The sequence below is a fragment of the Mus pahari genome, chromosome 8 (assembly GCF_900095145.1).
Source record: "Mus pahari chromosome 8, PAHARI_EIJ_v1.1, whole genome shotgun sequence".
Taxonomy (NCBI): Eukaryota; Metazoa; Chordata; class Mammalia; order Rodentia; family Muridae; genus Mus; species Mus pahari.
Genome location: NC_034597.1, coordinates 54,216,657 through 54,238,782, shown reverse-complemented (window position 1 = coordinate 54,238,782; position 22,126 = coordinate 54,216,657). Strand labels below are relative to the sequence as shown.

Here is a 22,126-nt window from a genome sequence, read left to right as displayed (position 1 = left end):
GAGAGAGAGAGAGAGAGAGAGAGAGAGAGACAGACAGACAGACAGACAGACAGACAGACAGACAGAGAGACAGAGAGACAGAGAGAAAGAGGCAGAGGCAGAGAGAGAAAGACAGAGACATAATTAAACAATGTTTTAAAACAAAAATAACATTATTTTAAAAAGCAATCCACAGGGCACTGAAGACACACCTTTGAGTATGTCTGTGACTACTTCCCTAGGAAAGATTGAATTAGGAGAAAAGCCTAAACTTAGTGTGGGCAGCACCATCCCATGAGCCAGGGTCTTGGAACATATACAGGAGAACAGGCAAAAGCAAGGTGAGTGTGGCATTTATCTTTGTGAACTGCACCATGTATAAAGCAGCTGCCACAAACTCCTACCACCACAGATGAAGCCCCAGCCTCCATGCCCCTGCCCTGTGATGGACACTAACTTCTCAAACAGCAAGCCAAAATAAATGGTCCCTCCTTAAGTTGTTTATTTGGGACATTTTATCCCAATGATGGGGATCTAAATGATATTCCAATGTGAGGATACAACAGGTGACTTAAGAGAAATGTGATCAGCCGCCATTTGAGCCCACGGGGACACTGTAGTGGCCTGAAGAGGAAGAACAGGTGACAGAATTGGAGTGAGTCATATTCAAATTTGAGGCACACACAGACTTCCTGAGAGATGACAGGGTAAAGGTATGCCTTCTTCCCTTCTTCTGGCAAGACCCCTCCTCCCCAGTAAAACAAAACAAAACAAAACAACAATGTAAAAGTCTCATCACCAACGAAGTTAGAGGGCAACTCATGCCCCCTACGCCTCACTGAGGGAAAAGCTGGGAGCCTGTCTCAGACCTCCGGCTGTGACTCAGTTTCCCTGTTAAGGAAACAAATGAGCTTGGAAATGAAATGTGGAAGTGTTAGCTTCTTAGCTGAAAGACTGTCAGCTTGCTAAACAAGTGGGATCTGCCTAGGGAATGCTCATAAAACCCGTGGAAAGGCATTAAAAGACTCAGGAGTGGGAAAGACACCAGAATCTTGGAGTAAGGAGCACAGAATATCTTCTATTCTACCTCCCTCAAACAAGTCTATAAATGTAATACAGTCCCAGGAAACAGCCCAATAGGATTTCTTAAATGCAACTTGTCAAGTTGATTATAGGATTTCTGGGGAAGAGTTATTGTACGAGAATAGCCAAGATAATTTTTAAAACAAAGACTTTTCAGAAAGGGGAAACTTTCCTTATCAGAAATCAAAACAAACTAAAGAGGTCCTGGCACAGAAACGTACGCAGCGATGTTCATTACAGCCCTGTTGTGAGCAACAGTGAAAAATGACTTGTTGGAAGCTGGCCAAGGTGCTAGGTCCAGAGAGGTAAGCACAGAAAGACTGGGGTTGGCACGGCTTCTTTTCCAGCATCAGGGACAGCTGACCAACTGCAGGGACTGAGAAACCAAACGAAAGTGCTATGAACCTTTAGAGTGTAAAATTAATAAGTCCTCTTTAAAAAATGAAGTTGGGGGGAAGCTGGAGAGATGGCTCAGTGGTTAAGGACACTGACTGCTCTGCCAGAGGACCAGGGTTCTGTTCCCAGCACCTACAGGGTGGCTCACATCCAGCAGTGGGATATGATGCCCTCTTCTGGCATTCCCAGGTATTGCATGCATGTACACAGACATTCATACACACAAAAGAAATCTAAATAATATCTTTAAGTCGGGCGGTGGTGGCGCACGCCTTTAATCCCAGCACTTGGGGGGCAGAGGCAGGCAGATTTCTGAGTTCAAGGCATGGTCTACAAAGTGAGTTCCAGGACAGCCAGGGCTACACAGAGAAATCCTGTCTTGAAAAACAAAAAAAAAAAAAAAAAAAAAAAAAAAAAAAAATCTTTATAAGAGTAAAGGTTCTCTGTGCAGTTGTGGAAAATGTCACACACTTTCATGAAGAAACTTAGCTATAGAAGAATGTGTATGCTCCTAAGACTAGTATGCATTTCTCTCTTCTGTCACCCTGGGCTTGGGAACAGGACTTACCTTTGTGTCACCATGCAGCCATCTAGGAGAGGTCTATTGTGTTACTCTGCCATGGAATGTATGATTCAACTTCATTCTAAACGCCAGCAGGCGGGTCACCAAGATAGCCAGCACAGTAGGTAAAGGGACGTGCCACCAAGCCTGACACCGAGTTGGGTCCCCAGATCTCACCTGGTGGGAGGAGAGAACCAACTCCTGAAAATCATTCTCTGGGGCTGGAGAGATGGCTCAGCAGTTAAGAGCACCGACTGCCCTTCCAGAGGTCCTGAGTTCAAATCCCAGCAACCACATGGTGGCTCATAACCATCTGTCATGGGATCTGATGCCCTCTTCTGGTGTGTCTATCTAATGATAGCTACAGTGTACTCATAGAAGTAAATAAACCTTTTTTAAAAAAAGGAAGAAAATCATTCTCTGATTTCCACACATGCTCCACAGCACATGCATGGCTCCCAATAAATGAGAACATAATTAAAAATTAAAATTCCAGAAGGAAGCACACATTCATATCAGAACTACGATTAGCTTGCAGGTGACACGTAATGTGAACAGAAGAAAGCCCTTAATATTATAAGCTCATTGTAATTTCTATTGATATTTGGGGGATGCTTGTTACCACATAAGCTAAAAAATAGCTGATTGGTGTGTTTGTGAATTGTGATGTTCAGTACCCTCAAGTGAGGTAAAGGAGAGGTATATTTTGTTTCCTCTAAGGGCATTAATTCCATACATGAGAGCTTTAATCTCACAGCACAATCATCTCTCGAGAGCCCCATGCCTTCATGTTCAGGCTAAAGGAGCACAAACTGTCATAATGAGACAATGGATAAGGAAAACGTGGTGGCTCAATGCAATGAAACCATGGGGACAGTACATACAACAGGTCCACACTGTGAGAATGGATCTAAGACAGGAATTATGGCTTATGAAAGGGAAGGGGTTACATCCACAATGCTTTGTTTGTTTAAAATGAGGTAGGTCAGCACGTGTTGGGCATGCAGGAGGCCTGAGTTCAAACTTCAATTCTAAAAAAAAAAAAAAAAAACGGAGGCAAACACAAATATAGCAAAATAATTAAGATTTGACAAGGCAGGGGGGGCCCTATTGTTTGCCACCAAGGTTCTCATTTACTCAGTGACTGGAACAGTTCATGTTTTTTAAAGGTAAATACAAATTCACTATATAGTATGAAGCACTCCTTTAAAATTTTTTTAGAAAGCACAAAGTAATATTTACATTGTTTCAGAGATCTGTTTATATGTGTGTGAAAGTATAAAAGTGAGCCAGAGAATTTATGTGCTGCCTTCAAAAAAATTGGTTTCGAGATGGTAAAGAGTAAAAACAAATTATTTTTTGTAGCTTCTTATTATTTAAAAAATGTTCCTAAAAATAAAAATTATAATTAAGAAAATAGACATATTGAAAAATAGGAACTTGTTGGCCACCATTACTAGGGATAGATAGTAGTGACAGCAGAGACCTTTAAAAATGTGACGCTCTCCTAACAGATGGTTTGGATTTTTATAGCAATTTTGATTTACACAGTACAAACTTGTAGGAATAAATCAGGAAAAGAAAACCTAAAAGTATATTCATGAGGAACATTATAATGGAGTCTCAAGTTGGGTGGTTTGGCCGAGAGGAAGAACCTTAGCTAAGCATTACTTATTTTATATTATGAATGTTTTGCTTGCATGTATGTCTGCGACTGGTAGCCTTGGAGGTCAGGAGAGTGTTAGAACTGTACTTACAGGCACCGCCTCTGTGTGGAGCTGGGCATCCATGCAGTGCTCTTAGCAGCTGGGCCATCTCCCCAGACCCAAACTCAGCCCTCAATATAACACTCTCTTTTATAAAAACAGATTCCCAGTCTAGGCAATCGTCAGAGAAGGTCCAATCTCCAGACCCCGCAGAAGAAGGTCGTTGAACTGTCTTTATTTTTTGTTTTGTTTTCTGTTTTACCAAACTCAGAACTGGACAAGAACCTTGCCTGCTCATTCATATCAAGACTCTGCACTCAATGCAGAGAGCTTGCAGCAGTTTGGGGTACCTGGGTGGATTAGCAGGAGAAGATGTTAAGTGCAGGGGATTGGGGCTTAACCCTGGTTTGATTAAGTAATCCCCCGAGAAACCCTGAGAGGGAAAAACAGACTCGGTGGATAAATTTCAGCACTCTGGTTCCCCTCCCCTTCGAAAAGGCGTAAATCTCCCCTGAAACACCTCCCTAGTGTTCAGGGCAATAAAGAGGTCACATTATATCTCCATAAATCTCCCCTCTGGCTGGCTGGCTGCTGCCATTCTGTCGGAGAAAGGAAGTTGTTTTCCTCCTGACAGTGGCTGCAAGCCTGGAAGGAAAAGGCTTTCCCCAAAGACCCATTGTCTCATCCCCAAGGGAGCGACCCTGGTAATTTGTTCAGTGTTTCCGTCTAGACTGCCAGCCTGTAGTACTCTGGAGGGCGCAGAGGCGAATAGTCAAGGTGGCTTGGCCCAGGCCTGTCCTGGGAAAGTCCTGCCTGCCTCGGGCTTCCTAGTAAAGTCAAGGAGCACTCATGTAACTTAGCTCTGAGATGCTGAGCAGAGCCAGCAGGAGCACTGAGGGCCCTGTCCCTGTGACCTCACCTAACTGTGCCATGTGAGGGAAGCTGTTACACACTGGGGCCTGCGTCTGCCTGTGGAGCTAGTATGGGACTCTGGTGTGGAATGAGGGGGCGGAGGAAGGTGACAGCAGAGTGGAGACCACTTAGAAAAGCAATGCCCTTTTCACACTTGTGAAATAAGATGCTTTTATGGGAAGGTAGGGCAGGAGGGGAAAAAAAATCAAAACACAAAACCTGCCTGGTTTCAAAATGTTTCTACTACATGGAGCAGGGAATGACGCCAGTCTGTGACATTATTCAGTTGCATTACTGACTATGCAAAATACTTATTTACTGCTCATTGTAAATAAATTCACAGTACAAAAAAAAAAAAAAAAAAAAGGCTGTATTGGGCTGGAGAGATGACTCAGTTGTTAAGACCACTGACTGCTCTTCCAGAGATCCTGAGTTCAATTCCCAGCAACCACATGGTGGCTCACAACCACCTGCAGTGGGTTCTGATATCCTCTTCTGGTGTGTGTGAAGACAGCTGCAATGTACACACATACGTAAAATAAATAAATAAATTCTTTTTTTAAAAAAGGCCTGTGTTAAGTGAGAAGTCTCCCTGAGCCACTAAGATGTCTCTCTGGAGGTGACTGGTGTTACTGGTCCCACTCTATCTTCCAGAGTCTGCACTGTGACTATAAACAGATCCACCTCTAGGCTCTTCCCTGGCTCTCTCTCCCTTTGGTGAGAGGCGGGGTGTGTGTGTGTATGTGTGTGTGTGTGTGTGTGTGTGTGTTGCCCTGTACTTTGCTTCTGATGTTTTGTCATAGGAACTAGTAAGACTCTCAAATCAGTACAGAGTCCTTCAGGCTTTCTGGCTGCGTTATGCGTCCTCACTGAAGCCACCAGTTCCATAGGGAAGGATATTCGTGTTGTCTTCCCAGTCTCCTTCTATTGCAGAAGGTGATTCATCTCCTCAGAAGCCATTTACATAAGGGTCTATACACTCACAGTGCACCTATCTAGAAGTGGCATAGTTGGATCGAATTGCACACACCATTTATACTTGGGATATGGTATTACCAAGCCACCATCCCCCTGAGCTCAGCCACACCTCCGGTTTCATTATGCCCCAGATGCTTTTCTCACCCTCTCCCCAGGGCATCCCGAAAAGATGGAGGGAGGCTGGGAGGAGGCTGGGAAGGAACACTGGCACACAAACCAGTGACTGGAGGAGACAGGACGAGTGCTGGACTTTGTCCACCGTGTGGGTGGCAGCATCCTTGGATAAGCTATATGTCATTCTCACACTTGCTGGGACTATGCCCTGGAGAGAGAGTTTTCCTTCTCTCTGCAGAAAACACAGTGCAGTGGTGGATACTTGAGCCCGGTGAGGTTTCTGCTCTTGACGGGAGAATCCTGGTCCTGAGGAGAAGGGACTTTGTGGGAGACGTTTATTCACCCTTCTATTTGTGTTTTGTTTTGTTTTTGTTCTCTTGTCCTTTCATGGGTGCGCCATGGCACTCCCAAGGTTAGTCAGAAGACAGTTTTCAGGGACTGGTTCACCCCTATCGTGTGGGCTCTAAGGATCAGGCCATCAGGCTTGTCAGAAAGTGGCTTTACCAGCTGAGCCACATCACTGGCCCCCATTCACTTGTCCTTTGAGATAGAGTCTCTTGTATGCTAGGATGTTTCAGGTGAGATAAAGCTTCTGGGAGCTGTTTCCACCTCCAAAGTGCTGGGATTACAGGTGTGCACCATTGCGACTGGCTCTTTCCATCTCTTTTGAGATGTGAATGTCCAAGGAATTAAATGGGTTGCGGGGGAAGAAGTAGACATCTCCCATCCTTTGCACGCTAAGAAGACTTGTTGAGTTGAGATTGCCCATTTAATTACTTTAAATCATGTTTGAGGAAGGAAATCTTAATATTTCTAATATAACTTATTTTTCTTAACACTACTCCACTTTTTTTTTTTTTTATTTCTTGACTGAAATTTGTTTTTCTTCCTTCTGATCGCTGAGCAGTTAGGTCATTTTTAGTATTTTGCCATGAAGATATTTAAAATAAATATTTTTCCTTTGGAGAATTTTCCTGTGAATTATTGGAGTAGGGGTTATGTGATGTGGTGCCCTTTCCCACAGATACACGTCCGTTTTAGTTAACCTGTGCATGCACATTTTTTTTTTGCGTGCACATTTTTGTACACGTGTGTACAGGTGTGTTCCTGCAATCCTCTCGTGCTGCCGAGATAACTCTTAGACCAGTATCAATGTGGCTAGGGACGGAGGCCACTCAAATCTGTATCACCCTCCTGCGGACTCTTCTGCCCCATGAGACACTTGGAGGAGGTTCAGATCTGTGTGGAGCCCCATGGGTCAGTGTAGATTGAATTCATGTTGTGTGCAGAGTGCTACAGATGGAATGACCCAGAGGGCAGCAGTGTGGTGAGGGGGAGGGCAGAGTTAGGTCACTGACATTCCTGGGAGTGGCACTCTCAGGTCATGTGTCTTCTTCTCTGGACCTTGATTTCCTCTGAAGGTTCATGAAAATGCTTGCTCTTCACTGCCTGCTTTTAGGCCCATCTTTAGTAGTACTGTAGTACTCTCCAGGTGCCCCGCCACCCATAAGCCCACACGTGAGAAGGAGGGGGGAGCTGCAGAACTGTCAGACGGCCAGGCGGAGGGAAGAGAGGACACCGTTGGGTGGAATCCAGCAAGCCTTTTGCTTGTTGATTCATCAGGACTCTGTGGGTGCAGCCCAAGCTGATGGCTGTTTACCTAAAACCTGGAGGGCTCCTGGGGTGTTACCACCCACAGGAGACATGGTGATGGCGGGATTTACTGAACCGTATGCTGAGCATCCTTTGAACACTTTTATCTTGGAGGGTCTGGCTGGGACAAAGGAAGTTAGGGGGTTTGTTGCCATGGTACTTGCAAAGGCCCAGCACTGCAGAGCACAGGTGTCCAGGACAGAATACTTGTTGCTGAAGTATAAGCATTCTTCTGGAGCTTTATGGTGGATTCTACACTCCGCACGGAAGCCTGTTTTCATCATATTCTGGAAGGTCTGCTCACAACAGTGATAGAGGCTGGGAAGCATTCTTCTAGTGGCTCCACTTCAGGGCAATGACACGAAGCTGCCCCTAAAGCTTTGGAGACCAGACATGCTGGGAAGACAGCATGTTTGGGTCCTGGACTCTTTTTGGCTCTGTTGCTAACACATTCTGTTGAGAATAAGCTTCACCTAACAGCCAGAAAGGGTTGGGTCAGGCCCAAAAGTCACAAGATCAGTAGTTAGCAAATGATGCCTGTTTTTCAAGCCATTGCTACAAACCATCCCTCAGTTGCTCCTTGCCCTGGGCTGACCTCTAACACTGACTCAACAGTGACAGGCCAGGTAGGAGCAGGAGTAGTAGGTAGTTGAAACTGTGGGACTTTCTGAGGGAAGAACTTCTGGTTCTCAGAGGAAATGGAGCGGCAGGTCTATGCCTACTTATTGTATGTAAGGCCTCTGAGTATTAGCTCTTGATAAAAAGCTGAAGATACTCTGTTTAGTCATCTGTTCTTCAGCTTTCCTGTCTAATTCCCCTCTCCCCTCCCCTCTTTTCTTTCTTTCCTGTCTTAGGGTTCTCATTGCTATGACGAGACACCATGACCAAGGCAACTCTTATAAAGGACATTTCATAGGGGCTGGCTTACACATTCAGAGGGTCAGTCCATTAACATCGTGGCGGGAAGCATGGCAGTGTCCAGGCCCACACAGTGCTAGAGGAGAAGCAGAGTTCTACATCTTGATCTGAAGGCCACAAGGAGGAGACTGGCATCCTTAGGCAACCAGGAAGAAGCTCCTTAAGCCCACCCCCACAGCGACACACTTCCTCTAACAAGGCCACACCTCCTAATGGCGCCCCTCGTTGGGCCAAGCGTATTCAAATCACCACATGGCATTTCACGTTGGTGATGTTTTATCCCTCCCTCCCTCCTTCCCTCCTTTCCATCTAGAACGTCCTTGCCCGTATATGTTGTTTCAGGACCTGAGTCACATATTAGAGTCCCTATAGGCCTGAGACTTGTCCCACATGGACACTGGCATTAAAGCTTCCCTGCACAGAAGTAGAGGTTAAGGAGGCCTTCACAGGGTGCATGCCCAAGACCTAGCTGTGTAACTACTTATGCTCCACACACTCTGAGTTTCTAAAATAGGTGCTTTAATCCCATTTGAGCACCATAGGAGCGGTGGCCCTCCCAGCCAGCCAGCCTCCTGTCACAGGCTTCTGCTGCAGCCTGACGAAGCCCAGAGGGCCAAAGCTTGCTCAGCTGCTGCCAGAAAAACCCTGGGGTTTGTTTGTTTCTTGTTCTCCAGACCCAGGCGCCAGCCACAGGGATAGACTGAATGAGGCCTGTCAGGAAATTCAATGTACTGAACTTTGACTGTGTGTGAGACATGGGATGTTTGGGTGGGGCTGTGGACGTCACACTCCTGAAGCCCCCCAAGCCCAGGGAAAAAAGTCCCTTGCACTCAGTCCAGGCTATGTCTACCCTGTTCCCCTCCCTGATGAAGATTCTCCTTTTTGGGTTCTCTTCTCCTTCTGGCTCTTTTCCTGATAGCTAGCTACCCTGGGCATGGGCATGATCACTGCGTGGTGTGCTACCCCTCTTTGAATACATGGCACAGTGATGTAGGACAACAGAAGTGGAGAGAGGGTACTGAAGGCCAGATTCATGGCAGTCTGCCGTATTTAATAGAATTATTTGCTTTGAGCTGTGTGTTCTCAGCTGGGTCAATGCACCTTTGGAAACAGATTCTGCTCCAATTTTTCTCCCAAGCCTATGTGTTCAGCACTTGTCCTGGGGGGATCAGTACATAGTAGACAGAAGGTGAGCTGCAGATGTCCAGAAGAGATCACATTATGTAGACACCCGGGCATGGAGCTAATGTCCCTCCAGCATGGGCTTTGTCTCTGACTCTGCTCTTCACCAACAGATGAAAGATGGAAGGACCCACCCACAGCAGGTTAGGGCCTGTGTGACCCTCAAAGAACAAATTGGCAATGCAGCATCACCTACTTGGGATTGTTTCTCAAAGGTCAAGGGACAAACCCTGCTGTTCACAATGTCCAGAAGGGTGCTGCTGGTGTGACCTGGTTTTCTTCTCTCTCTTCCTTTTCTCCTCCTCCCGTCCTTCCCCCAGTCCACATTTGCTTCCTGTGATTTCAGAGCCTCATGGGTGACTTCTACAGGATGAATGGACAGGTAGGGGTAGGTTGAATTCCTACCTTGGATTATATTAGCCTCAAGAAGTCAAGGCCCCATTTTCCTTCCAGGCACGTGGGTGGCTGTAACTTGCCTAAGTTTCTAGGAATATCTATCCTGTGGCAATGTATTCCCACGTGAAAGAAACATGTTTAAAGTAGGGCATAGGGTGGTAAGGAGGAGTTAGGTGCCCGTCTTTGGGATTGGGAAAGAATTTCCCATTTCCTACAAACAGCAACTCTGAGAACTCCTACACATATACTGTTAACTTTTGCTTCCAATGTTCATAGCCTGCAGCTTCAAAGGAGTTAGGAAATCTATGGCTCTAAGTCTGGCCTCATCTACGCCTAGAGAAAGCGTCAGATTTCTAAGTCTTCTCTTTCATGTGTGTCCTCAACTTCTCCCTAGTTCCTCTGTTGCTTGCCTTCCCTGCCCCCCTGCCCCTCTGCCCCAACCTCAGGATAATCCATCATCAGTATCCCACTGGGTGTTTACAGAGCACTCCATAGCCATTGTTGGACATTTTCTCTCTTATTTGCAAAGTGCTTTGCAGCTATTATTACAAGGCGAGGCTCTCAGAGTGTGGGGGGGGGTCGCTGACCCACTCTCTAGGGTCAATTCCCTCTGCCCCCCAGTGGGAGGACCAGGACCTGTACTGGAGAGGGTTGGGAGTGGGAGGCAGGCTGTCACGGGCTGGAGCCATGACTGGGCCCTCAACTTGCCCCCTGGGAAGGTACACCGTGCACTTGATGGGGTAAAGAGTAAGAAGTGCTGACTTGTGGGTCAGAGCTGAGGCACCCAGTCTCCCCCAGCGAAAGTACTAAGTGGCAGAGATGGGCTGCATTCTTTCTGTTCCTCAGCTCAGGGGGAAGGGGAGTTTACTTCTGTGTCCTACATAAGAGCATAAAATGTTCCCCCCAACCCAGGTGGGACTGAAAGCTGCTTGGGAATCATATTTCTTCTCTTTCAAAATGAGAATTTTAAAAAGGAGTAGTTGTGATGTCATAGAGCAGCGCTTTCCTGAAAAGAGAAGCCCCCACAATTAGTTTCCCCCACCCAAGCTGCTTTCCGGCCGGCCGGCCGCCTCTGTTGCCACCACGCTGCAGGGCACCTTGCATGTTCTGTTTCTCATTTTGCAAGTCAGAGTCAGCACCTTGCATCTCCATTACATCGCCTTTGTATTAGTCACTTGAGGTTTCCCTGTAGGGGGCTGGAGAGACATCACAGTGAGTAAAAGCACTGTGTTGCTCTTGCAGAGTAACAGGGTTCGGTTCCCAGAACCCATACGGTAGCTCCCAACCCTCAGTAACTCTAGTTCAGGGGGTTTGATGCCTTTTCATCCTTGCAGGTACTAGGCACACACATGGTACATGTACATTCATGTAGGCCAAGTGCTTATACACATAAAACAAGTCTTTTTTAAATGCAGGTACTAGGCACACACATGGTACATGTACATTCATGTAGGCCAAGTGCTTATACACATAAAACAAGTCTTTTTTAAAAAATAAAATCCCCATGCAAGATTTCGCCGAAGTGGTTGAGTAGTAAGATCTTTGTGGTGGGCTCCATACACAGGCATGTCTGGCTAGATGTCTTGAGGAAACATGGTCTTTGCTTCCCGCCCTGCTCCCTCCTTTGGCTGCTGAGTGGCACTAACAGGTCGATCTGGGTGGGACTTCCACATTTTCTATCCTAGGCTGATGGTATCTGCCACGAAGCCCACACCCAGTTGACAGTTCTGGAAATGGAATGAGTCATCTTGTCACTCACTATTGATTCTCAGAGCCAGTCTGTTAACCCCAACCACTAGCATTCTGAGACCAAGGCACCCTCTTAGCTCCTGTGGCATCCTGTCAGCTTGTTTAAATCACAGATGTTTGCTAAATGTGTGTGGGTGATGAATGCATATTTGTCAATGTCCAATGATTTCACCTGGGTAGGAAAACCTCTGTTAGAAGGCATCGCCTGTTCTTGGAGGTGCACTCGCAGGGGTTCCTCAAGTCAGCCTTTGTGTTGAGTTCTCAGAGCAGGGATGGGTGAGTAAGCATCAGAGAGGACACATCTATGGGCTCTGCTAATTTCCTTTGATGATATACACGTACAGGAAAGGACAAAGTGTGAGGGAGAACAGGAAAGTGGGATCTCCCCTCTCACAAACAGCCGTGGATCACAAGGGGTTTACCCTGGAGTTGAAATGAACCAGAGGGGGAAAGAAACTGGTATGAGCATCTTTAAAGGGACAGTATGGAGTTGAACCTATTAGAGAAACTGTGGTTAAATGACAGGACCTTGGGCTTTCTTCTGTAGTACAGGATGGGTTAAATGGGTAGAGGGACAGGTGAGCTGGGACTGCCCACAAATCGTTGGATGACGGCTGCATAGGTGTTTATTTTACACTCTGCCGTCTTTGGGATATAAGTCTTTTTCAAAATAAAGAAAAACAGAACCAAAGGGCTGCTGTAGGTTTGGCCTAAAACAGTGAACTGTAGTCTTCTATGCCAAGGTGTGGGTGAAGCTCATCTGTGGTCTTGGTTACATTTAGAGACTGTAGTGCCATCTAGTGTTCATGGCAAACAAAAGCCTGCCACTGCTAACTGCCTCTCTGGCTACTAACTCCCTGCTGCCTACTGGCTCTGAGAACTCCTGGCTTTTCTACTGTTCTCAGGAGAGGGCTTGAGAGGAAAGAGCAAGGCTGACAGGCTACAGACAAGGTGCTAGTGCTGGTGCTGGCCCAGTAGAGAGCAGGCCATGGACAAGAGTCACCTCTAGAGGCAGGTGACCTTGATGAAGGGCCTTCAGTGTGACACAGGTGTAAAAACAGCCTCTCTGCTCACTTTACTTAACTCCCTGGCTTGAGCAAACGGCCCCTCACACCTGTATATTGTTTGCTTGGCGTGGACACACTGCTCCCTGTTTGCAGGTGTAAATGACTGTTTATGTACCCAGAGTTATGCGGAGGGTGCCTATCCATTTCCAGCCAATGTTCTCTTAGTGCAGTTTACTGAACAGCAGAGCTGGCAAACTCCAGGCCTGGGGCCTAAAGGAGGGACAGACCTTTAAGGGGTCCACTTTTAAGGGGTACCACTGACTTCCCCGGAGAAGAGCTCAGCATTGGTATCAGGAAAGGGGCAATCTGGAGACCAAAGTGGCTATGCTTAGGGACAGAAAAACATAGATGGCATGAGTCAGACTTCTGGAAGTTTTTAACCAGGCTTAATATAGGTCAAAGGGAATGAGAAAACCAACCCTACCTCTCTCACTTGGGCAATGAGAAGGGACATGGATCCGCCAATTGTAGAATTCTGCAGACATGGAAGATAAAGGAGAAGGTTTAGTGAATGGAAGGATGGCAGAGGATGACAGCCTTCTGGTGGAGGGCTGACACATTTGATCGACTCTAAGGCACTAAGGATTTTGGTCGCTGTCTTTATTATATGCTCCATATACCAAGAAAAGGTCAAACAATAATATTGGATCATGCATATGGTTAAACTAGGATCCTAGTTTCATTTCTGTTACTGTGATAAAATACCCTGACAAACAGAAACAGAGGAGAGAAAGGAGTTTACTTTACATTACTATTCCAAGTCACAGTCCATCACTGTAGGGAGTCACAGTAGCAGGAGCTTGAGTTAACAGTTCACATCACATCCACAGTCAAGAGCAGAGAGAAATGAATGTGTGCATCAATGCTTGCTTGCTTGCACTCCTTTTCTCTACTCTTGCACAGTTCAGGACTCCTTGCATAGGGAATGGTGCTACCTACACTGGGCTGGGTCTTTCCACATCAATTAACTTAATTAAGACTATCTTCCCTATGCATGCTCACAGCCAATCCCATGTAGACTCATTGAGACTACATTGAGACTCTCATTGAGACTCTCTTCTGAGGTAATTCAGTTGGTAATAGTTCTATGTCAAGTTGACAGTTAAAGCTAACATGTGGGATAACTAAGAACTATTCATTTAAGAATGTAAACAAAACTCTAGTCTCTGTGACCTAGACATTCTCCTTCTAGGATGGTACTCAGAGAAATAAGCAGAAACTCACAGATTTACATACAAAGAGACCCATATTTACAAAACAAATACCAGAAACTAAGCAGGGATTAAGCAGCTATTGAAGAGCAGAAGCAAAGGTGGGGAAACATTTCACTGATGGACTATTACAGTGTGATGGGAGGAGTTTATAATACATTTCCAATGTGGTAACACATTAGGGCATTAAGCAAACATAGCAAAGCAAGATAGGCTTGACCATATCAGCTTGACCTCAACTAGGCAAAAACATGTGTCAACACTGGACGTATTAACAAAGGACAGAATAAAACGACACGCCCACAACTCTGTTAGTGACCTGTACTTTCTGACATGTTCCATACTAATTCTCCTACAGTGTAAATACCTCTACATTCCATTGCACGCACTCCAAAGGAATGATAATCAGCATGAGTTACTTTTGCAATTGTTAGGACCACAAGAGCTAGAAAAAATTTCTTAACAGAGTTATTCTAGCTTATGATTTCATAGGGATTTGGTTCCTTGTGGCAAAGGAATTGTGGAGGAGTGGGTAGGGTTGTCAGCATACCGTGGAGGTTTCAGAGTGCCACAGACCAGAAAGCAGGGGGAGCAGGGGAGGAGCAAGCGTAGCCTTGAGCTTCACCTCCTAGCTGGGTTCCAGAGCCCCCCAAAATAAAGCCACCAACTGGGGACCAGGTGTCCAAAACAGAAGGCTGTGGGGACAGTTCATGTTCAAATCATCACATGGCCATAATTTTGAAAAGGAAAATGAAGAAAAGGGTCTGAGTAGGTTAGGTGGATGCCATAAAGACGTCTGGAGGCAAGACGCGAACTCAAAAGCATCCCCTAGAAGCTGGGCAGCTGATGACTCTATCTTACGCAGCCCTGGATGGCAGAGAGTGGAACCCTTTGGCCATTAGGTCCTAAGTGAGGAAGAATCAGTCTCTCCGGGAGACTTCCTGCTTTCTAGGTGAAAGGTCTCTGAGCAAAACAAAGAAATAACCATTTGTGTCTTTTCTCCTATGTCCTCCCCCAGTAGATATGTTTGATGACTTCTCAGAAGGCAGAGAGTGTGTCAATTGCGGGGCCATGTCCACCCCACTCTGGAGGCGAGATGGGACAGGACACTACCTGTGCAATGCCTGTGGCCTCTATCACAAGATGAATGGTATCAACCGGCCCCTCATTAAGCCTCAGCGCCGCCTGGTAAGTGAGCATCTCTATGGTTTAGGTCCACCAGCCTGGAGAGCAGTCAGATTCTCCCCTCCTCTCTGCACTTGGCTTTGAGGCTTGAAGGATATAAGCTGAGGAGTTAGGTATGTGAGAGGAAGGAGCGAGCCTCTCACACCTTTGGAGCTTGCACTTGCTCCAAAGATGCTGGCCCAGCTAATCCATCACAATGCAATAGAGGAAAGTGAAGCTCAAAAAGGTGACTGGCAACAGCCACTGGCCATGAGGAGCCAGACCCAGGTCTCCTGTCTCCAGACCCTTTGTCTTGAAAGCCAATCGTAAACCAGGATCATGGGTACATGGAGATCCCTTTCTTTTGGAGAAACATGGACCCTTATTGGCATGACAGGGAAGGGGAATAGAGAGATAAATTTTGAAGTTTCTTCATTGAAGCCCATCAAACTCCTCACCCTAAACACCCCCAAAATCGGGCCCTGGAATTCATGAATTCCACCTTGGGGAAGAATTTTTTTGTTGACTGAGGCTCCCATCTGTTTCTATGAATGGTCTAGAAACCCAAAGATAGTGCTAAGGCTAGCCCAGGGGCTTCCAAGGGACTATTCTGGCCTAGCCCTGCTAAACACAAAACACTTCCTTGCTATGTTGTAGTCCGCTTCCCGCCGGGTAGGCCTCTCCTGTGCCAACTGCCAGACTACCACCACCACGCTGTGGCGTCGTAATGCCGAGGGTGAGCCTGTGTGTAATGCCTGCGGTCTCTACATGAAACTCCATGGGGTGAGTGGATGCCCTTGCCCTGCTGTGTCTATGCCCCACCCCCCTCATGCCCTCAGCTCTGCCTGAGAGGAGCCTTCTCCACTCCCATTCTGTAGGCCTCACTGCTCTTCCCCCCAGAGTAGAATCCACTTGCTCCTTCTTTTAAAAACCTTCATTTATTTGTGTGTGTCTGTGTGTGTCGGTGTCAATACTATAACAGACTCTACAACTGGAAATCCATATTTAATTCTAACCCTTCAGGTTCCCAGGCCTCTTGCAATGCGGAAGGAGGGGATTCAAACCAGAAAACGGAAGCCCAAAAACCTGAATAAATCTAAGACACCAGCAGGTGAGGAATAGATCTGTGTGTAAGTATGGAACAAGTCAGAAGCTCCCAGAGCATCTGAGAACCATGTCTGCTTTGGTAGGCAGCCAGCCTCGGCAGCCAAGGTATGATGCTAACCTCCTCCTCAATTCTCTCCGAGCACAGTAATGACCCAGTAAAGAAGCCAGCACAAGGAAACCCTATGACGACTGCCCTTGAGATAGGCTGGTTGAATCAGTGTGGGGCCGGAGAGAGAAATTTTGCTCAGTGGTCCATTTTTTTCAAGCTTTGATCAAAGCAGACGAGTTCCCATTAGCCGTGCTCCTGACAGACTGATCTATAATCAGGGTACATTTGTGTCACATGGTGCTCTGAACTTGTACAAGTTCCTTCAGGGATCCTCTCAAGACCCCACAGAAGCAGTGTCATCCCATCTTCCTGAGAAGCAAATTGAAAGTCGAGTGCAATGGCTTAAAAATCACATTGCTATTGACTGGGATCTGAAATGTTCACTCCGGGATCCAAAGTCTATTCAATATACTGTTCTGTCCTCACAGTCTCTATGTAGCTCAGGATAGCCTTGAACTCATGGCCCTCCTGCCTCAGCCTCCTAAAGTATTAGGTTTATAGGCGTGTGTCACCACACCTGGCAGTGCCTTCTTAATTTCTAGATTAAGAAAGTCACTAATGTTCCCTACCCAGAGCCCTCTCTGCTGCACACCACCTAATTACGGTTTGCCAGGCTTCAGTTGCAGAGGAACTGAACTGGCTGATGAGATGGACAGTTTACTTCTCACTGCAGACAGGCAGACTCACCAAGTTGCCCATTTCTACCACCCAAAACATGGCCATCATTCCGATTTCCTAAATTCAGCTGGAGCTACTGGGAGAAGTATTTCCTGCCTGAACCTCCTACCACTCCCACACCCCCAGGGTCCTGCCTCTTTCTGCCTCCGAGACTGTGACTGCAGCAGAGCCCCTGGGTAACCCTCCACCCCATCCCGTGTGGCAGCCACAGGAAGAGTGGGCATTGGGTTCAGTGGAGTAGCCCTCAACCCCTAAATCAAAATCCAGAAAAGTAAATTCCATAGCAGAATCTGTTCTGGAGAGCACAGGGCATTTTTAATCTCTACTCATTTCAAGCAGTGTGGCTATCCACACTCACTACAGAGAAATTAATACAGTTAATTATAAGTTGGCATCCCAAAACCCTCTGCAGCATATAGTATTTGCACTTAAGAAGCAGTATCAAGAGTGTAGAATCCCAGGCTGGAGAGATGGCTCAGCGGTTAAGAGCACTGACTGCTCTTCCGAAGGTCCTGAGTTCAAATCCCAGCAACCACATGGTGGCTCACAACCATCCGTAGTGAGATCTGATGCCAGCTTCCAGGGTGTCTGAAGACAGCTACAGTGTACTTACATATAATAAATAAATAAATAAATGACAGACCAAACCACAACGTGGTCTCCAGGATCGTCTCTCCTGGATCTAGGGTCACGAGGGAACCAGAGACTTTTGAAAAGGTTCCCTTGAGGCTGGCAAGGTAGCTCAGTGGGTAGTATGCTTACTTAGTACACACAAAGTCCTGGCTTCAGTCCCCAGCATTTCATAAACGGGGTGGCAGAGGCTTGTAAACCCAGCCCTCAGGAGGCGGAGGCAGGAATATCAGTTCAATGGCATCCTTACCTACACAGTGAGTTTGTGACCAGCCTGAGCTGTGGCAGTTTTAAAAAGAAGGTAAAATGGTCTCCTTGGGATTTTGATGCTTCTGTCCTATTTTGAGATCTGCTCCACCCCCACCCAACCCAGCAAGTGTAAGTAAGGCCTCAGTCCCTGTAGCTGGACTGGGTTTCCTGACTCTGCCTCCTTGCAGGTCCTGCTGGTGAGACCGTCCCTCCCTCCAGCGGTGCCTCCAGCGGTAACTCCAGCAATGCCACTAGCAGCAACAGCAGCAGTGAAGAGATGCGCCCCATCAAGACAGAGCCCGGCCTGTCATCTCATTATGGGCACAGCAGCTCCATGTCCCAGGTGGGTAGGGGGATCGAGTTGATCCCAGTAGCCAGTCCTGCCTTGGGAGATGAGCTGTAGCCTGGCCTGAGCTCCCAGTCTCTGAGTCCTTGGTACCTTTTATCCAGCTCCACCAATTTGGACACAAAGAATATCACAGGTTTAAGGTTTAGAGCCTTCCTGTGCTGGGGCTTTTGGGAACAAGGAGGGGAACCTAGGGACTGCACCCGGGGTGCATGTGGCGGATAGCACAACTGCTCCCTGAGTCAGTGTTGGGGTTGGAAGCAGATTTGAACTCTAGAGCTTGAAGAGCTTAGAGCCTAGCCTTGAAGGATTTTCAGAGGAGGCAGCAGGAAGACCCTGTGAGCATGTCATAGGCTTGGGAACCTATGGCAGGAAGCTGTTTTTCATGTGCTCTAGGTTCCCGAGAGCCTTCGAGTGGCCCAGTAAGGGACCGTGCCCTCTGCCTTTTAGGGGATGAAGAAGTCACAGGTTCCCTTTCCTGGCCCTGCCACCCCTAGTTATGAGACAATAGCTGAGAATGGCCCTGCCACCCCTAGTTGTGAGACAATAGTTGAGAATTCTACCATCAGGAGAAAACTAGAGACAACCTGGTTCCATAGAAGCAAGAGTGCTAGAACCCTTTCAGGTGGAGAGGATGACCTCAGTCTGACCCAGAAGACCTCTGTCTGGCCAGGGAGTGGTGTAAGAGTGTCTCCTGTAGCTGCCAGAGCTTTCTGAGAAAGCACAGCAGCACAAAACTCCTGGGTTGTGGCTCTGGTTACAGTGCTCAGAAGCCAAAGTGGAAGCACACAGACCCTCTGCAGCTGGACCCTAGGGCCTAGGGAAGCAACTAGTCTTACTCCTTCATTCCCTCCCCAACCCTGGTCCTCGGGTCCCCAGGAGCATCCCACTGGCTCACTGTGCTCTCTGCCTTCCAGACATTCAGTAATGTGTCCGGCCATGGGCCCTCCATCCATCCAGTGCTGTCGGCTCTGAAGCTCTCCCCACAAGGCTATGCATCTCCTGTCACTCAGACATCGCAGGCCAGCTCCAAGCAGGACTCTTGGAACAGCCTGGTTCTGGCTGACAGTCACGGGGACATAATCACCGCGTAATCAGTGCCCCCCTTCCCTCTTCAAATTCCTGCTCGGACTTGGGACCTTGGGGGCCGGCAAAGTAAAAGGCTGGGGCACCCTTGGCCAGCTCCTTTGTCTGGGAACAACTCCTGAAGAACAACTGGGTAGAACTTGAAGTTGTTGACAGTCATTTAGGGATATGGGTGCCGGGTTGCTTCAAACACCTTTCCAGGTGGAGTACTGGAAAAGCCTGCGCTCTTACAGAGAAGCCCCCGCCTTGGCTGCAAGCGCAGCACAGTGAGGCTCTTCAGTGTACCAAGAGACTTCTTCCTCATTCTCCACCTGCCTGTCCAGGACAGACACATAATCTCCTTCACCCCAGCTCCCCACCCCAGCAGTTGTGGTGGTGGGTTTTTCTTTGTGATCCTAGAGTGGCTGTAGGGGCAGAGGCTTCAAGACACCATCTACAGCCTGAGCAGGGTGTCTACTTGTTGTGGACTAGACATAGCAGCCCTGCCCTCGTCCAACACTCCCCTTGCTTGAGGCATGGCACATCTCTGTATGTCCCATACCAGATCTAACTCCAAAGTGCTGGGTTCAATGCAGATGTTACTGAGTGCTTCCTAGGGAGACTATGAGGGGAAGGCACATCACCTATCACACAGAATAGCTTCATCAAATCGCAGCCTGGCCGTGGTGCCTTCCCTTCCTCTCCCAGGAACATCAAACCCCTTGCTCTCCAGCCTGAACATCTCCTACCCTCTGCAAAACTAGAGCCCAGTTGTACAGCTAATGCCACTAGGCGCTATTTCCCAGCATCCTCTTCACCCCTTCACACACAGGGGTTCCTAAGGAGGAACAAAACCTGCTACCAAAGCAGCCTCCGGTGACTAGGCTCATCTGCACCTCGGGGGCCCTCTGGAGGTTGTGTCTACAGCACAATACTGTTCCCAGGACTCTAGCTTGCTTGCCCTGAGCCTGACAAGCCAAGCTCTCTCTTAAGTCAGACAGTTTCCCGGCTCTGAGACTTTCTCCAGCACAGATCCTTGGTCTAGAAAATACAGACTGTTTGCAAAATAAATTCAAAGCAGAAACAACTAAAGGAAACTTGTGAAAGGACAAAGGTGATGGACAGGAGGAGATGTCCCCAGGACTGGCGGGACAGCCATGATAGCAGCTGTCCTAGGATTGGCCTCATCTCCCACCATTACTGGGGCTCCCAAAGATTCTTCCTTGTCCTCATCACCCACAGAGCTGTAGCCAACTGTGGCATTACCTTATTTTACCCCAAATTCCCAGCCCTACCCCTAAACCTTACTGGCCGTAGCAGAGAATAGCTTCGAACCAAGAATCTGTTGTAATCATTTTCGTTGTTTCTCCCTCAAGGCCACCTTCCCCATGCCTGCCTTCCTCCACAACCCGTTAACATTGTCTTAAGGTGAAATGGCTGTAAAATCAGTATTTAACTAATAAATTTATCTGTATTCCTCTTTCCCTCCGAAGTCTTTTCTAGCAGGCCTGGTGTTCTTGCCCTTTTTTAGTGGTGCAGGCCGCCTCTACCCAGTTCCCCCTCATGGTTTTGGCTCCTGGGAACTAGTGGCAGAGGCTGGTGAGAGGTGGCACTGGAAGATCTTAGGACAGGGTTCAGCTTCCTGGAGAGGACGGCAACTGCCTTAGCTGAAGCTCCTCTGTCCCCACCTTCTCACATAGAAGTCACCCTGTGATTGGGGACAGTTTTAGAGCATCTGCCCGAGTGCTTTTGGCTCCATTTAGCTAGATGGTCCTCAGTTTCTCCTGTCTACTGATTTAGAACACATCCGGAACGGTGGCCCCCAAGAGATAAATACTCCAGTGAGACAAAGACACAGCTTTGTCCCCTTTACTATTTTATCTATTTTTTTATCTAATACCTTATCTATTTTGGCTTCACCTCAGGTGACAGGACCACCTATTTGTGTCATCTGAGAAGTACGAGTGTGGAGCACTCATTGGTCCTAAGGCCATGTCTCATCTGGTCCCTGTGGCATTGGCAGGGCTTGCACATCACCTTCAGAACCATCCTACCTTTCACTTGGCTTATGTCAAACCTACCAGGCATCTATCTAGGGCCTCAGATTTCTTGGCCTCCTGATTATTTCCCAGTAGTAATAACACAGAAAGAGTCGCACCATTCTATGTAAAATCTTTTCAAAATTATTTAGTTGATTGTGTTAATGGGCACACATACCATAGGACCCCAGTGGAGGTCAGAGAACAACTTCCGGGGGTCCGTTCTCTCTTTTCCACCTTTATATAGCTTCCAGGGATCAAAGTTCAGGTCTTCAGGCTTGTGTGGTAAGTGCTTTCTCTGCTCAAGTGTCCCATCTTACTGGCCCAAGAAAAACTCTTCAGCTCTTAAAAGAATAATAGTTTGCTGTCTCCTGAGAGGCTCTGCCAGTGCCTGACAAATACAGAAGTGGATGCTCACAGTCATCTATTGAACGAAGCACAGGGTCCCCAATGAAAGAGCTAGAGAAAGTACCCAAGGAGCTGAAGAGGTTTGCAGCCCCACAGGAGGAACAATATGAACCAACCAGTATCTCCAGAGCTCCCTGGGACTAAACCACCAAAGAACACACATGGTGGGACTTATGGCTCTAGCTGCATATGTAGCAGAGAATGACCTAGTCAGCCATCAATGGGAGGAGAGGCCCTTGGTCCTGTAAAGGTTGCCCCAGTATAGGGTAATGCCAGGGCAAGGAAGCAGGAGTGGGTGGGTTGGGGAGGGGGCGTGGATAGGGAATTTTTGGAGGGGAAACTAGGAAGGGGGACAACATTTGAAATGTAAATAAAGAAAATATCTAATTTTTAAAAAATAAAAAAATAATAGCTTGGGGGCTTGA

The 22,126-nt window shown here is 47.4% G+C and overlaps 1 protein-coding gene across 4 annotated transcripts in view; it reads left to right on the top strand.

Annotated features, from left to right (window-relative positions):
* The window catches only part of Gata4 (GATA binding protein 4), a 74,508-nt gene extending 53,330 nt beyond the window's left edge, over positions 1–21,178 (top strand). For 3 of the 4 annotated variants that reach the window (XM_029541862.1, XM_021204042.2, XM_029541863.1), the window contains exons 3-7: positions 14,925–15,094; positions 15,728–15,853; positions 16,094–16,181; positions 18,032–18,186; positions 19,107–21,178. In XM_029541862.1, the coding sequence (XP_029397722.1) occupies positions 14,925–15,094; positions 15,728–15,853; positions 16,094–16,181; positions 18,032–18,186; positions 19,107–19,283 (716 nt within the window). In that variant the 3' untranslated portion in view covers positions 19,284–21,178. The remainder of the gene's footprint in view (positions 1–14,924; positions 15,095–15,727; positions 15,854–16,093; positions 16,182–18,031; positions 18,187–19,106) is intronic. The other variant, XM_021204043.2, reaches the window with a different exon arrangement.
* The last annotated feature ends 948 nt before the right edge of the window (positions 21,179–22,126 follow it).